This window comes from Salmo salar, chromosome ssa13 (assembly GCF_905237065.1).
Source record: "Salmo salar chromosome ssa13, Ssal_v3.1, whole genome shotgun sequence".
Lineage (NCBI taxonomy): Eukaryota > Metazoa > Chordata > Actinopteri > Salmoniformes > Salmonidae > Salmo > Salmo salar.
The window spans coordinates 98,796,998-98,813,890 of record NC_059454.1 but is presented as its reverse complement, the minus strand read 5'-3'; the positions used below and the strand labels follow the sequence as shown (position 1 = coordinate 98,813,890).

General features: G+C 44.4%; 2 protein-coding genes across 3 annotated transcripts in view; one reads left to right on the top strand and one right to left on the bottom strand.

Moving 5' to 3' along the window:
- apc (APC regulator of WNT signaling pathway) overlaps window positions 1-16,893 on the bottom strand; it is an 85,466-nt gene that overhangs the window by 62,743 nt on the left and 5,830 nt on the right. The gene's annotated exons all lie outside the window — the stretch shown is intronic.
- epb41l4a (erythrocyte membrane protein band 4.1 like 4A) overlaps window positions 15,910-16,893 on the top strand; it is a 130,341-nt gene continuing 129,357 nt past the window's right edge. Inside the window, exons 1-2 of one of the 2 annotated variants that reach the window (XM_014138591.2) lie at window positions 15,910-16,309; window positions 16,492-16,776. In XM_014138591.2, the coding sequence (XP_013994066.1) occupies window positions 16,678-16,776 (99 nt within the window). In that variant the 5' untranslated portion in view covers window positions 15,910-16,309; window positions 16,492-16,677. 2 annotated transcript variants of the gene reach the window in all.

The following is a 16,893-nucleotide window of genomic DNA, read 5'->3' as shown; positions in this document are numbered from 1 at the left end:
AGACCAGTATCCCTTCTTTCTTTTCTCTCCAAAACTCTTGAACGTGCCGTCCTTGGCCAGCTCTCCTGCTATCTCTCTCAGAATGACCTTCTCGATCCAAATCAGTCAGGTTTCAAGGCTGGTCATTCAACTGAGACTGCTCTTCTCTGTGTCACGGAGGCTCTCCGCACTGCTAAAGCTAACTCTCACTCCTCTGCTCTCAGCCTTCTAGACCTATCTGCTGCCTTTGATACTGTGAACCATCAGATCCTCCTCTCCACCCTCTCCGAGTTGGGTATCTCCGGCGCGGCTCACTCTTGGATTGCGTCCTACCTGACAGGTCGGTCCTACCAGGTGGCGTGGCGAGAATCCGTCTCCACACCACGTGCTCTCACCACTGGTGTCCCCCAGGGCTCAGTTCTAGGCCCTCTCCTATTCTCGCTATACACCAAGTCACTTGGCTCTGTCATATCCTCACATGGTCTCTCCTATCATTGCTACGCAGACGACACACAATTAATCTTCTCCTTTCCCCCTTCTGATAACCAGGTGGCGAATCGCATCTCTGCATGTCTGGCAAACATATCAGTGTGGATGACGGATCACCACCTCAAGCTGAACCTCGGCAAGACGGAGCTGCTCTTCCTCCCGGGGAAGGACTGCCCTTTCCATGATCTCGCCATCACGGTGGACAACTCCATTGTGTCCTCCTCCCAGAGTGCTAAGAGCCTCAGCGTGACCCTGGACAACACCCTGTCGTTCTCCGCTAACATCAAGGCGGTGACCCGATCCTGTAGGTTCATGCTATACAACATTCGCAGAGTACGACCCTGCCTTACACAGGAAGCGGCGCAGGTCCTAATCCAGGCACTTGTCATCTCCCGTCTGGATTACTGCAACTCCCTGTTGGCGGGGCTCCCTTCCTGTGCCATTAAACCCCTACAACTCATCCAGAACGCCGCAGCCCGTCTGGTGTTCAACCTTCCCAAGTTCTCTCACGTCACCCGCTCCTCCGCACACTCCACTGGCTTCCAGTTGAAGCTCGCATCTGCTACAAGACCATGGTGCTTGCCTACGGAGCTGTGAGGGGAACGGCACCTCCGTACCTTCAGGCTCTGATCAGGCCCTACACCCAAACAAGGGCACTGCGTTCATCCACCTCTGGCCTGCTGGCCCCCCTACCTCTGCGGAAGCACAGTTCCCGCTCAGCCCAGTCAAAACTGTTCGCTGCTCTGGCACCCCAATGGTGGAACAAGCTCCCTCACGACGCCAGGACAGCGGAGTCAATCACCACCTTCCGTAGACACCTGAAACCCCACCTCTTTAAGGAATACCTGGGATAGGATATAGTAATCCTTCTAACCCCCCCCCCCCAAAAAAAGAAAAAGATATAGATGTACTATTGTAAGTGGTTGTTCCACTGGATATCATAAGGTGAATGCACCAATTTGTAAGTCGCTCTGGATAAGAGCATCTGCTAAATGACGTAAATGTAAATGTAAAATGTAAATGTGGTCTGGAAGTAATAAACATTAATACAATGGCATCAATACTAAAATAAGGCACATTCATTTAGCAATAACAAAACAAGATATACAGCTCTCATCTATAATAATACAGTTCTCATCTATAATAATCCAATAACTGAAACGAAAATACAAGTAGCTAGCAACATCAAACTAGCCAGCAAACAATGTTAGATAGCTAGCATAAAAAACGAGATACATAATGCTGTAATAATTACAAAAATATTCTTAAACTATTGACAACTTCATCAGTAAAACATTGGGGAAACAAATACCATACTTACAGTTGTGGTATTTACGCACAGTGGTGAATACATTGGTTAGACAGGAATAATGTCCAAAAACAGAGATTTGTGTTCACAGCAGTAGGTGGCGAGCTGCACTTGGTAATGAACCGAACACTCTGCAAGCGTGTGATAGCTGTGACATCATCCCTTAGTTCTTAAAGGGACAGGCTTTCATACGCAGCCTCCCCGAATGTCTGCTAAGACATTCTAACCAGAGAGAAAGTCTGTTATAGGTAGCAGGTACTTCTGCATCCTCATCAAGGATGGCTGGGAGCTGCACCAGTCAGGCTACTGGTTGTAGGTAAGTCCAACCCTTGACTTGAATAGCAGCAGTCCTAATGCGTCCATCAGCTCCAGGGTAAGTATGAGTCACTTTCCCAACAGGCCAGAGAGCTTGTGGGAGCTGAGGGTCCACGATGAGAACCACTTGATCCACAATAAGTTCCTTTCCACCCTTCCTCCACTTCTATCTTTCCTGTAGACTTGGCAGCTAGTGACGGACAAGCTGGGACTAAAAGTGATGGGCAAATACTTGGCTATGCCTCCAATGGCGTTTTCCTAGGATGTTACTGGAGTCATACAAAGCCTGAGGAAGAGATGCGTTGTAGTGTCCAATGAGTAGGAAGCTCGCTGTGACGGGATCTGGCTCCACGACATCAGAGCAGATGTACCCGAGGGGTTTTGTGTTCAAGAGTCCCTCCACTTTCGTAAGCACAGTGCGGAGCACAGTTTCAGTGACGGTCTGTTAGTTAAATATGATCTTGAGAGCAGTCTTCACTGCTCTGTCAGGCGCGCTTGGCGGGTTGAACCGGAATGTTATCCTCTGTTTGGCCAACTGTTCCTTCAGGTGGGGGGGGGGGGGGGGGGGGCATTGCTTTGAAGGCCTATCGCAGTTATCGTTCTCCAACTATTATCTGAATGGAGCTTGAAAGGCTTCCCTCGACGCGCAAAGAAGCATCTTAGAGACTTTAGGAAGGCATCGGCATCCAGACTCTCCAGGAGGTCCAGGTGGATGCAGCGGCTGGTCTTGCATTTGTAGACTACTCCCCATCTCTTTTTGTTGCGATCTATGATTTTTATGTTGAATAATCTGAAACAATCCACTACGGTAGAGTAGAAGGGTGGTTTGTAGAGTCACAGAAGAGCAGGATGAAAGTCTGCCATCTTAGGAACTTCAGGTTTGACTCGACATGTTTGGCATTGAAAACAGTCGTGCTGAAAATTCCAGATGGCCTTCCACGCAGAATCCAGTATCTACGATGCAATTCTGACAGAACCCTCACTGGACCGGGATGAAGGAGAATCTCATCGAAATCTTGAATGAGCAGCTTGGTCAGGGGATGAGGTGGAAGGTGCATAGCAAGGTTCATAGCATACATCTCCAGGTGGACTGCTCTGCACAGTCTACTGCCAACTCCGAGGAGTCCTGAATCATACTCAGGAAACAAGGGACCCAGATGACTGTTAGAAGGTATAGACCTGAGGGCCCTGACCTCTTCAGGAAACAATTCCATCTGAGCTTGCTTCAGGATGAGATTCTCTGCGGCTATGTATTCTGCTGCTTCACTGGGGGAAATAGAGAGTGGATCGGCCACCCCATATAGGGATCTAGTTGTTGCCTTCATGAGGTCTTTCCATGTATTGAACTTGGTGATATATAGGAGTTGAGGACTGTAACTGACAGACGCATGTCTGCAGAAGGCGGATTTCTTCGGTTCGCTGTCGTCAGGCTCTGGGTCAGCAGAAGGCATTGAAGGCCACTGATCTTCTGAGTGTTGGAGGATCTCAGGGCCTCGGTGCCATCGATGCGGTTGGGCCAGCTCTTTCAAGGCCTTGTCCTGAGTGATGTCATCCGCCGGGTTATTCGCGGGATCCACATACCTCCAGTTAGCTACATCCGTAAGGTTCTGAATCTCTGCAACACATGTTCCTAAAAATACCTTGTATGTACAAGATTCTGACTTGAGCCAATGAAGGACTGTGGTGAAATCGGACCAAAGGATGACTTGTCCGATGGGCAGAGTGAGTTCTGCTTGGAGGACGCTGGCCAGCTGAGTTCTAGTGAGTGTGGCACTCTGCTCCAAGCGTGGCATCAACAGCTGCTTCTTTGGAACAACGCGAGACCTGGCCAGAACGAAGGAGATGTGTACCTGCTTCTGGTCATCCACAGTCCGCATGTAGGCAACAGAGCCATATGCTCTCTCTGACGCATCACAGAATATGTGGAGGTCTCTGGTCAACTTTTGTGTGTCAGCATATTGTGGTGCATAACTTCTGGGGAGTTCCATCTGCACCAGGTCAGGAATCTCTTGTTCCCAGCCAAGCCATCTGTTCAGCAGGCTCTAAGGCTGAATGAGGTTGTCCCAACCTATCTCTTCTTTCCACAGGTCCTGGACTAGTACCTTTGTTAGGGTTGCAAAAGGCACAATGTAGCCTAGCAGGACGTATTGACAGGTGAGCACACTGTAGATATTCCTCATTGTACGTTCGGAGCGCTCAACAGTGCAGTGCTTGTAGCCCAAGGAGTACGGTGCTTGCTGGTCTTATTTTGATAATCACCAGCTTCTCACTCACATAAGGAAAGGTATTGATCAGCCAAAGTTGCTCCACGTTTCTGAAGAGCTTGGCAGAAGGAGAAATGGTAGTAGTGAGCAGGCACTGTTGTTCAGCTGGTGCTCTGTGGACAAAGCAAGTAGGGCCTTGCAGGGACCAGCCGAGTTCAGTGTGGACAGAGATGTTTTCACCAGGTGGGCTTGTACACACTGGCTGTATGGGTATAGGGAGGTGGGGCATGTCAGTACCAATCAGCAGCAACAGTTGAGGGTGGTCCACTGGTGGCAAAGGCAGCTTACAGAAGGTGTTGTATTGCCTTTGGGGGACACATCAAAGGTAACTAAGGTGCCTTGTCTTGTCGAACTCTCCTGAGGGTCTTAGGCTCTGAAGTAAGGTTTAGTTGTTGAACAGCCTGTGGCAGGATGATGCTATGCTCCAAGCCATCGTTGAGCACGGCGCATAGCTCCAAGGCTCGGTGTCCATTGTAAAATAGGACTTTCACGACCTTCATTACTTTCGCCAATCACTTAGGTCTGTCCAGGTACACCTTGGCCGCCGGGGCACTCACCATCCATGCCAGGTGGTGGAGAAGGCCTCAGTTGGTGCCATCTGTCCCAGATATGGTACTGCTGGATTGGGATAGGGCATGCCTAAGCCTGGATGGAAGCCTGGTGCTGCTGGAGCTGGATAAAGCATGCCTTGTCCCAGAGGTAAGTAGGGTTCAGTTGGAAAAGGGTACTGTGTAAATCCTGGAACTGCTGCTGATGCTGGTCCGAGGTATGGAACTGCAGATGCTGGTCCGGGGCAGGTGCTGGTCAAGGGTATGGAAGTATGGGCGCTGGAGCAGGGCGTGGAACCATGGGCGCTGGAGCAGTGTGCGGAACTACGTGATCTGGGTGATGAGTGCCTCAGGTAAGCAGGGAGAAGAGGATTTGAGTCATCATTGGCTCTGCCTCGGTTGGTGTGTTGTGGCTGTGTCGGTAGGACAGAGCTGTCTCATGATTCATCAGACGGTGCTGGTGAGGGGCTCCTCTGCTCTGGCTGAGTCATCTGGGTTCTGGCTGCATCAACACCTTCATCTTTTACTTTAAGACAGCATGTGACAAGCTTTGCTAACTCATTAGCTACCTTCTGTAGATGCCGCTGCCTGTTCAGTTGTGTAGGTATTGCTTCTTGGGCCTGGTGAGCTTCCTCCTGTCGACGGTGAGTTTCTTCCTGTTGCCGCTGAGCCACTCTGGCTTCAATTGCTAGGCGTTAACACTCTATGTCGACATCGTGATCTTGCTCTAGCTGATGTTGTAGGTCATTGAACTCCGTGAGCTTCATTCTTTCCTCCAACATCACTTCTTGAAGGTCTGATAGATCTGGGAAGCGGCTCATCGATGAGCGGGCACTATATCTGGAGCTGGTAGCTCTCCTCTGATCGGATGTCTGCTTGACTTCTCCTTCGTCCTAATGAGGGGGGTGCCTGAGTTGTGGCTAGGCATTGTTCCTGGTGAGGGAGATATTCAACAGCAAAATCACCCAGGTGAGCTGGGGGGGATGTCTCTCTCTGTGAATGGGGCCACACGGATGGGTCAGGTGTGTCCGGATGTGTTGGATCCATATCTTCGGGTTGTTTACTCAATCCGACTGTGAAGGATCATGAAGTGGAGGGCGGTGCCTCTGGAATTTAAACACTAATTGAGTTGGTGAAGTTATGGAGATTGCACTCCTATTAGAGAGATGGTGAGAGAGACAGTTCCTCAGTTCAAGGGTTCTTTAATGTTGATTGGAAATTAATAATTTTTGCAAATCTGTGCCATGTCACTCAGCTTTGATTATTCAATTAACTGTCCATTTATCCTTGCAAGATGTGGTCTGGAAATAATAAACATGAATGCAATGGCGTCAATACTAAGATATTTAAGCCAAAACCACGCCCCGTTATTCTAGAGCATATTGGACTGTTAGCTGTTAGCTGATCCATCGGCCAGTTTCTTGGACCACTATACCCATTTTGCCAATTGGACTTGGACCCCTCTGCTACTTGGAACCCTACTAATTCCATGACTGGTCTATCGACGTCGCCGCATGAGGAGGGGTCCAGACTTTCCCCCATCACGACATCCTTCTAAGGCGCTTATGCTAACTTGCTAGCCTCAGCCTGCTAACTGCTAGCTTGCTAGCCCCGGCCTGCTAACTGTCTGAATTGCCGTGTCCCCAGCCAGCCCAACCACTCACTGGACCCATACGATCACTTGGCTACGCATGCCTCTCCCTAATATCATTATGCCTTGTCCATTACTGTCCTGGTTAGTGATTACTGTCTTATTTCACTGTAGAGCCTCTAGCCCTGCTCAATATGCCTTAACCAACCATGTTGTTCCACCTCCCACATTTGCGATGACATCACCTAGTTTAAACGTCTCTAGAGACTATATCTCTCTCATCATTACTCAATGCCAAGGTTTACCTCCAATGTACTCTCTTCCTACCATACCTTTGTCTGCACATTATGCCTTGAATCTATGCTATCGTGCCCAGAAACCTGCTCCCGTTACTCTCTGTTCCGAACGTGCTAGACGGCCAGTTCTTATAGCCTTTAGCCGTACCCTTATCCTACTTCTCCTCTGTTCCTCTGGTGATGTAGAGGTTAATCCAGGACCTGCAGTGCCTAGCTCCACTCCTACTCCCCAGGTCCTCTCATTTGTTGACTTCTGTAACTGTAAAAGCCTTGGTTTCATGCATGTTAACATCAGAAACCTACTCCCTATGTTTGCTTTATTCACTGCTTTAGCACATTCTGCCAACCCGGATGTCTTAGCAGTGTCTGAAACCTGGCTTAGGAAAACCACCAAAAACCCTGAAATTTCCATCCCTAACTATAACATTTTCCACCAAGATTGAACTGCCAAAGGGGGCGGTGTTGCAATCTACTGCAGAGATAGCCTGCAGAGTTCTGTATTACTATCCAGGTCGGTTCCAAAACAATTTGAGCTTCTACTTCTAAAAATTCACCTTTCCAGAAACAAGTCTCTCACCGTTGCCGCTTGCTATAGACCACCCTCTGCCCCCAGCTGTGCCCTGGATACTATATGTGAATTGATTGCCCCCCATCTATCTTCCGAGCTCGTGCTGCTAGGTGACCTAAACTGGGACATGCTTAACACCCCGGCCATCCTACAATCTAAGCTTGATGCCCTCAATCTCACACAAATTATCAATGAACCTACCAGGTACAACTCCAAATCCGTAAACACGGGCACCTTCATAGATATCATCCTAACTAACTCCCCCTCCAAATACACCTCTGCTGTTTTCAACTAAGATCTCAGCGATCACTGCCTCATTGCCTGCATCCGTAATGGGTCTGCGGTCAAACGACCACCCCTCAACACTGTCAAACGCTCCCTAAAACACTTCAGCGAACAGGCCTTTCTAATCGACCTGAAGGGGGTATCCTGGAATGACATTGACCTCATCCCGTCAGTAGAGGATGCCTGGTTTTTCTTTAAAAGTGCCTTCCTCACCATCTTAAATAAGCATGCTCCATTCAAAAAATTTAGAACCAGGAATAGATAAAGCCAATAGTTCACTCCAGACCTGTCTTCCCTTGACCTGCACAAAAACATCCTGTGGCATTCTGCATTAGCATCGAATAGCCCCCGTGATATGCAACTTTTCAGGGAAGTTAGGAACCATTATACACAGGCAGTTAGGAAAGCTAAGGCTAGCTTTTTTCAAACAGAAATTTGCATCCTGTAGTACAAACTCAAAAAAGTTCTGGGACACTGTAAAGTCTATGGAGAATAAGAGCACCTCCTCCCAGCTGCCCACTGCACTGAGGCTAGGAAACACTGTCACTACCGATAAATCCACAATAATTGAGAATTTCAATAAGCATTTTTCTACGGCTGGCCATGCTTTCCACCTGGCTGCCCCTACCCCGGTCAACAGCCCTGCGCTCCCCACAGCTACTCACCCAAGCTTCCCCCACTTCTCCTTCACCCAAATCCAGATAGCTGATGTTCTGAAAGAGCTACAAAATCTGAACCCCTACAAATCAGCCGGGCTAGACAATCTGGACCCTCTCTTTCTAAAATTATCTGTTGAAATTGTTGCAACCCCTATTACTAGCCTGTTCAACCTCTCTTTCGTATCGTCTGAGATTCCCATAGATTGGAAAGCTGCCGCGGTCATCCCCCTCTTCAAAGGGGGAGACACTCTAGACCCAAACTGCTACAGACCTATATCTATTCTACCCTGCCTTTCTAAGGTCTTTGAAAGCCAAGTTAACAAACAGATTACCGACCATTTTGAATCTCAACGTACCTTCTCCGCTATGCAATCCGGTTTCAGAGCTGGTCATGGGTGCACCTCAGCCACGCTCAAGGTCCTAAACGATATCATAACCGCCATTGATAAGAGACATTACTGTGCAGCCGTATTCATCGACCTGGCTAAGGCTTTCGACTTTGTCAATCACAACATTCTTATTGGCAGACTCAACAGCCTTGGTTTCTCAAATGGTTGCTTCGCTTGGTTCACCAACTACTTCTCCAATAGAGTTCAGTATGTCAAATCGGAGGGCCTGTTGTCCGGACTTCTGGCAGTGTCTATGGGGGTGCCACAGGTTTCAATTCTCGGGCCGACTCTCTTCTCTGTATACATCAATGATGTCGCTCTCGCTGCTGGTGATTCTTTGTTCCACCTATACGCGGACGACACCATTCTACATTAAACATCTCCAATCCAAAATTAAATCTAGAATTGGCTTCCTATTTCACAACAAAGCATCCTTCACTCATGCTGCCAAACATACCCTCGTTAAACTGACCATCCTACCGATCCTCAACTTCGGCGATGTCATTTACAAAATAGCCTCCAACACTCTACTCAACAAATTGGATGCAGTCTATCACAGTGCCATCCGTTTTGTCACCAAAACCCCATATACTACCCACCACTGCAACCTGTATGCTCTCGTTGGCTGGCCCTCGCTTCATACTCATGGCCAAACCCACTGGCTCCAGGTCAGCTACATGTCTCTGCTAGGTAAAGCCCCGCCTTATCTCAGCTCACTGGTCACCATAGCAGCACCCACTCGTAGCACGCGCTCCAGCAGGTATATCTCACTGGTCACCCCTTAAGTCAATTCCTCCTTTGGTCGTCTTTCCTTCCAGTTCTCTGCTGCCAATGACTGGAACGAACTGCAAAAATATCTGAAGTTGGAGACTCTTACATCCCTCACTAACTTTAAGCACCAGCTCTCAGATCACTGCACCTGTACATAGCTCATCTGTAAATAGCCCATCCAATCTACCTCATCCTCATACGGTATTTATTTATTTATCTTGCTCCTTTGCACCCCGGTATCTCTACTTGCACTTTTATCTTTTGCACATCCTACCATTCCAGTGTTTAATTGCTATATTGTAATTACTTCGCCACCATGGCCTATTTATTGCCTTACCTCTCTTATCCTACCTAATTTGCACATGCTGTATATTTTTCTACTTTATTATTGATTGTATGTTTGTTTATTCCATGTGTAACTCTGTGTTTTTGTATGTGTCTAACTGCTTTGCTTTATCTTGGCCAGATCGCAGTTGCAAATGAGAACTTGTTCTCAACTAGCCTACCTGGTTAAATAAAGGTGAAATAAATAAAAAATATAAAAAATTCAGAGGGACGTTCTACTACACTCCCATTGGCTTGCTAGCGTTGTCTCACTCACAGGCGATCAGCTCAGAGACAGTGACCCTCCAAGGTAAGGATGGAGAGTGTAATTTAATAATTAGCTGCCTACCGTAATGCAGGCCTATTATTATCATGTTTGATAACATTTGCCCATGTATTTATTTTTAGAGTTTTAATAAGTTGTAAAAATGTCTCAGAATTCTGCTGAATTCCCTCAATTGAAGGTCAGCTAAGTTACGTAGGCTACTTAACGTTACTAGCTCGGTATTTGAAATTGTTAAATGATCATTAGTAGTATATTATCAGGTAAAAGCATACACTTATTATTCATAATTTCTCAAATATGTATTTGCTAATCATTCAGTCGAATATGCTATGCTACAGCCATTGAATCTGTCTTTGAGCATTAAGGGACGTTAATTGCTAGCTCGGTCCACGGCATTATGTCATTATATTTTTCAATCTTGAAATACATGGGCAAATGTTATTAATCAGTGACTGAAATTTTGCGCTACGTGATATTCACTTCCGGACTTGGAGAGCGCTCAAAGCGTTGTAGAACGCCTCTCTGAATAATGGGGAATGGTTTGGGCTTAACTGCATTGATTATATTATAATGATTCAGGAAGATGTTATTCTTGTTGTTATTTACTAGGGATAATGTCTAAACAAGATAATTAAATTCAATCAAACATTTTTAAATTTTGGTATAGAATTTTGGAAATGTTGTTTGTGTATAAAGTATTTGGCAACAAGAATAAACAAAATCCACAATAATTTCATTGGTCTTGTTATCATTGCAATAGTAACATATTATATCTTTCATGTCAAAAACATGAGTAGTGTTCATAATGGTAAATAAGTATTTTGCAAGATTTTCCCCAAATTCTGACACAAATCTACATTCAAAGAACAAGTGAGACAGATTCTCACCTTCTTTTTCACAGAAAACGCAGATATCATCAATATCCACAAATTTGGATATCATAGAATTACATGAATATATCTTATGTAAAATTTTAAAGTGCACTTCCTTAACTTTGTTTGGTATACAATATTTGTAAGGCCTTAACCATGCATTTTTCCAGACAATGTCAGGAATAAGCATGTTCCAGAGAAATGTTCCTCTCGGTATAAATTGGTTTTGTGAATGAAGAATTTGTCTTAAATATTTATTACAACAAGATTTCTCAAGTAAGCCCACGCCTTCCAATCTGAGTTCTGGATAAATTTTGTAATCATTACCAAAGCTAAGATGAGTTTTCATTAGTGTAGTTAGATCGCTGGGAATGGCTTTGATCACAGAAATAAACTCTCTGAAAGGTATTGGAAACTCTTTCAATGTTATAAATTGTTCATATGTGAGAATATTACCCTTGTTGTTGAAAACATTAAGGACAAAGTCAATATTCCTTTCGTGCCAGCTGGGGTAGAACAATGACTTATTCCTTAGAGTTATGTCTGAATTATTCCACAAAAGAGCTTTATGTGGGGAAAAATTGTGTAGGAAACATATTTTCCAGGCCATTAAAGCTTGTTGGTGAAACCTAGCCAATTTAGCAGGTAATCTTTCAGGAATATAATTACATTTCAGTAAAAATTGAAGACCTCCCAATGTATTAAATACATTATTTGGAATGAAATACCATATTGAATCAGTATTGCTCAAACATCTTTTCAACCAATTGATCTTGAAAGTGTTATTTATGTAAATAAAATCCAACACTTCTAGACCGCCTTCGGCTCTTTAATTAGAAATGACTGACTTTTTTAGTTTGTGAGACTTATTTTTCCAGATGAAGTCAAGAAAGGCCTTATTTATCTCTTTACAAGTAGCAGGATTTACACATAAAGATAATGAGGGGTACACAAAACGAGACAGTCTCGCTGCCTTGGACAGAAGTATTCTCCCAAGTATAGAAAGATCTCTTTGTAGCCAATTATTAAATATATTTTTGGTTTTCTTAATTTTAGGAGAGAAATTCAAATGTTGTCTGACTGAGTGGTTTTTTGACAGATGTATTCCTAAATATTTAACACAGTCCTTTACAGGAATATTTTCTATTTCTTTATCATCAGAGTCAAATAAACATAAGATTTCACATTTAGAAACATTCAGTTTTAAACCTGATGCAATAGAAAATGCAGTTATAGCATTAAGGGCATGGGCGACCTGGTCTTTGTCTCTTAAGAAAAGACTAGTATCATCAGCCAGTTGGAAAATCTTGTTAAAAATGGTTAAGCCATACAAATTTGCATTATTCAGAATATTTAGAGATAAAAGTTCCACAACCAAAATGAATAAACATGGCGAAATCGGGCATCCCTGTCGTACACTTCAGTTGATACTGAATCTTTTGGATGTACACTGCTCAAAAAAATAAAGGGAACACTTAAACAACACAATGTAACTCCAAGTCAATCACACTTCTGTGAAATCAAACTGTCCACTTAGGAAGCAACACTGATTGACAATACATTTCACATGCTGTTGTGCAAATGGAATAGACAACAGGTGGAAATTATAGGCAATTAGCAAGACACCCCCAATAAAGGAGTGGTTCTGCAGGTGGTGACCACAGACCACTTCTCAGTTCCTATGCTTCCTGGCTGATGTTTTGGTCACTTTTGAATGCTGGCGGTGCTTTCACTCTAGTGGTAGCATGAGACGGAGTCTACAACCCACACAAGTGGCTCAGGTAGTGCAGCTCATACAGGATGGCACATCAATGCGAGCTGTGGCAAGAAGGTTTGCTGTGTCTGTCAGCGTAGTGTCCCGAGCATGGAGGCGCTACCAGGAGACAGGCCAGTACATCAGGAGATGTGGAGGAGGCCGTAGGAGGGCAACAACCCAGCAGCAGGACCGCCACCTCTGCCTTTGTGCAAGGAGGAGCAGGAGAAGCACTGCCAGATCCCTGCAAAATGACCTCCAACAGACTACAAATGTGCATGTGTCTGCTCAAACGGTCAGAAACAGACTCCATGAGGGCGGTATGAGGGCTCGACGTCCACAGGTGGGGGTTGTGCTTACAGCCCAACACCGTGCAGGACGTTTGGCATTTGCCAGAGAACACCAAGATTGGCAAATTCGCCACTGGCGCCCTGTGCTCTTCACAGATGAAAGCAGGTTCACACTGAGCACGTGACAGACGTGACAGAGTCTGGAGACGCCGTGGAGAACATTCTGCTGCCTGCAACATCCTCCAGCATGACCGGTTTGGTGGTGGGTCAGTCATGGTGTGGGGTGGCATTTCTTTGGGGGGCCACACAGCCCTACATGTGCTCGCCAGAGGTAGCCTGACTGCCATTAGGTACCGAGATGAGATCCTCAGACCCCTTGTGAGACCATATGCTGGTGCAGTTGGCCCTGGGTTCCTCCTAATGCAAGACAATGCTAGACCTCATGTGGCTGGAGTGTGTCAGCAGTTCCTGCAAGAGGAAGGCATTGATGCTATGGACTGGCCCGCCCGTTCCCCAGACCTGAATCCAATTGAGCACATCTGGGACATCATGTCTCACTCCATCCACCAACGCCACGTTGCACCACAGACTGTCCAGGAGTTGGCGGATGCTTTAGTCCAGGTCTGGGAGGAGATCCCTCAGGAGACCATCCGCCACCTCATCAGGAGCATGCCCAGGCGTTGTAGGGAGGACATACAGGCACGTGGAGGCCACACACACTACTGAGCCTCATTTTGACTTGTTTTAAGGACATTACATCAAAGTTGGATCAGCCTGTAGTGTGGTTTTCCACTTTAATTTTGAGTGTGACTCCAAATCCAGACCTCCATGGGTTGATAAATTGGATTTCCATTGATTATTTTTGTGTGATTTTGTTGTCAGCACATTCAACTATGTAAAGAAAAAAGTATTTAATAAGATTATTTATTACATTCAGATCTAGGATGTGTTGTTTAAGTGTTCCCTTTATTTTTTTGAGCAGTATATTAAGGTTTAGTAACACAGAACTATTTATACAGAACTATTTATATCTTTGTAAAACATCTGAATTACTTTGATAACATTTTCACCGAATCCTAAAAGTTTCAGACCTAAAGCGCAATTCATGTTTAGTTGTGTCAAAGGCTTTACAGAAGTCCAAAAATAAGACAACCACATCTGAGTCAATTGCATCTGAATAATCTATAAGCTCCAAGACTAAACGAATGTTAGAGCTTATGTGACATCACTTCATAAATCCTGTTTGAGTCTCATTTATAATGGTATCTATTTCTTTCTTTAATCTTTTGGCATAAACCAGAGCAATCAATTTGTAATCAATATTTAATAGAGTAATTGGTCTCCAATGTCAATGAGACAAGGGTCTTTATTGGGCTTCAGAATCAATGAAACAAGGCCCTGTTTCATGGTGGAAACCATTTCCCCATTTTTAATGCAATCTTGAAACAACATATTAAAAACCGGGTCTTCTAGTAACTCCCAAAACTGTCTATATAATTGAACTGACAGGCCATCAGGGCCAGGTGATTTCCCTTTTTTAATTGAATTCAGAGCATCTCTAATTTCTTCAACTGACACAGGTGAATTGCAAACTGAGTGGAAATCATCCTCAATTACAGGGACATAATTCTGAATGTGGCAAATGTAGCTTTCACTTCCATCTTCCTGAAATTGAGAGCTGTAAAGTTTTTCATAAAAGGAATTGACAAATGATGATATTGTAATGGGATCTTTGCATAAAACATTGTTCATTTTGAGTGCAGTTATAGAATTTCTTTTGTAGTTTCTCTTTTCAAGTGCAAAAAAGTAACTCGTGTTTCTTTCCCCCTCCTCAATCCATTTTGCTCTTGACCTTACAAAGGCACCCTTTGCCAGATCCGTGTAAAGCTGTTCTAATTCTAGTTGTAAAGACTTGAATACAGACTCCTCTTCTTCAGATAGATTATCTTTCTTTAGAAAACTGTCAAGCTTGCTCATCATCTCTTTTTCTCTAAGGTTCTTTAAGTGCATCAGCTCTTTGGCACGTTTAATGGCTACCACTCTGACTTTATATTTGAAAAATTCCCATCTACTTCCATGACCCAAGTCTTTTCTTGCAAAAATATCTTTAGCTAACGAACTGAAGACTTTGCAAGTGTGCGATAGCTATGATGTCATCCCTGAGTTCTTAAAGGGACAGGCTTTCTTACAGCTACCCTAATATTAGCGGGGGTGAGCATAGAACTAGAATCCTATTTCTATGTGAAAAAGTGTGTAGCCTAGCCTAGGCCAGCCTACTTATGGAAGGTTGATTAGCCTACTGACCCACTTTTCCTACAGTAGACATAAGTATCCCACCTTTAACTGGCAATTACAACTTATTCATGTATGTATTCAGAGGCTATAACACACAGACGTAGGCTTCACATATAGACATATATTGGGCCACCCTTATCTGGAAACAAAGGAAATAAGGTCATCATGTGCATTCCACACAGACCAACATAACATAACATAAGAACAACATAACATAACATAACAACAATAGTTGAGTATTGGTTGAACTGAATTGATTATTGTAATGGAGGGGGATGATAACTTTTTAGTTTCCCACCTGTTTGTTTTGTGGGGAGACATTGGCAAAGACCGACCACCAGATATTAGTACAAAGCAAGGTAGCACTTATAGCTCTGAAAATATGTGAGCACAAATCAACAAAAAATATCCTGTAGCCTATCTACTGCAGCCTACAGTGGGTTTTAAAATAGGTATTTTGAAATTATGTACAGGCATACCAATGTCCACACATACACAGAAAGAGAGAGAGAGCGAGAGAGCGACCACTTTGCAAATCCCCGACAGGTGGCATAATTGTATCATCTATGAATGCATTTTGGCTGTATGGCTTCAATGGGTGGAAAGTCCAGATGGGCGGAGTCATTTATGTCGGGGAGCTTTGTCTTGAGAGATGGTCACCGCTCCTTAGCAACCTGTCTGAAATGCTGAAGAGTGGCGAGGTTTTGGCTCATTTTTCTAAGCCGACAAGTGCAGGCTACGCCTCTACCTTCACGTTTAGTATTGCTGGATATAAAACAAACTAAAACGAAAGACTTGGAGGTCAAAAGCGGATCACTTTTAAAGGAATTCATATTTTTCTTGGACATCCCTGAACATTGGACCTGGGTGACACTGAAGAGCGCAGAACCCATGTGCTTATTGGACTTACAAGACAAGGAAGGAGCGCTGCGGTTTGGAGTAAAATTGAAAGAAGGCTGATTTGCTGAAAGACCGACCTACAATCCTAAACAAAAGTTTTGGGAATATTTGGGAGAGAGCATAAAGGTGTGTAGCCTATTGAGACCCTTACAACAACAATATTATTATAAGCATTTGTTTACAGTATTGTGACTATTTTATAAAAGCTTCTTTAATCCTTGTTTTAGCAGGTGCAGTTTCGTTAAAATGCATTAACGTCTACTGATAATTCAATAATAATTTAAATGGTTGTGTCTTTTCTTTTGCAGATCAGTGATAATCACAAAAGGATCGGCGAAGGAGTGGTCCATTGAAGAAAACCCCCTGATGAATTTGACTTTTATTTACTCCCAACATTAGTCCATCATTTCTTATGAACAAACACTCCTTTATCATTGAACTGTCAGAAGTCAGTTAAATCAGTGCTCTCCTTGTATCCCCTCAAAAGAAAAGACATGAGTTGCTTCTGCACTGCTCAGGAGGAGTTTTATTGTGAAGTTCTACTGTTGGATGAAACCAAATTGACGTTAACTACTCAACAACAAGGAATAAAGGTAAGAGACGATCCCTTTACACGCCCTCACCTGTCTGTCAGGTGAGGCGGTTGACAGGTAGCCATGCTTTAATGAGGGGTCTGTCATCACCGTGCGCGCGATGAGGCTTGTCAAGAA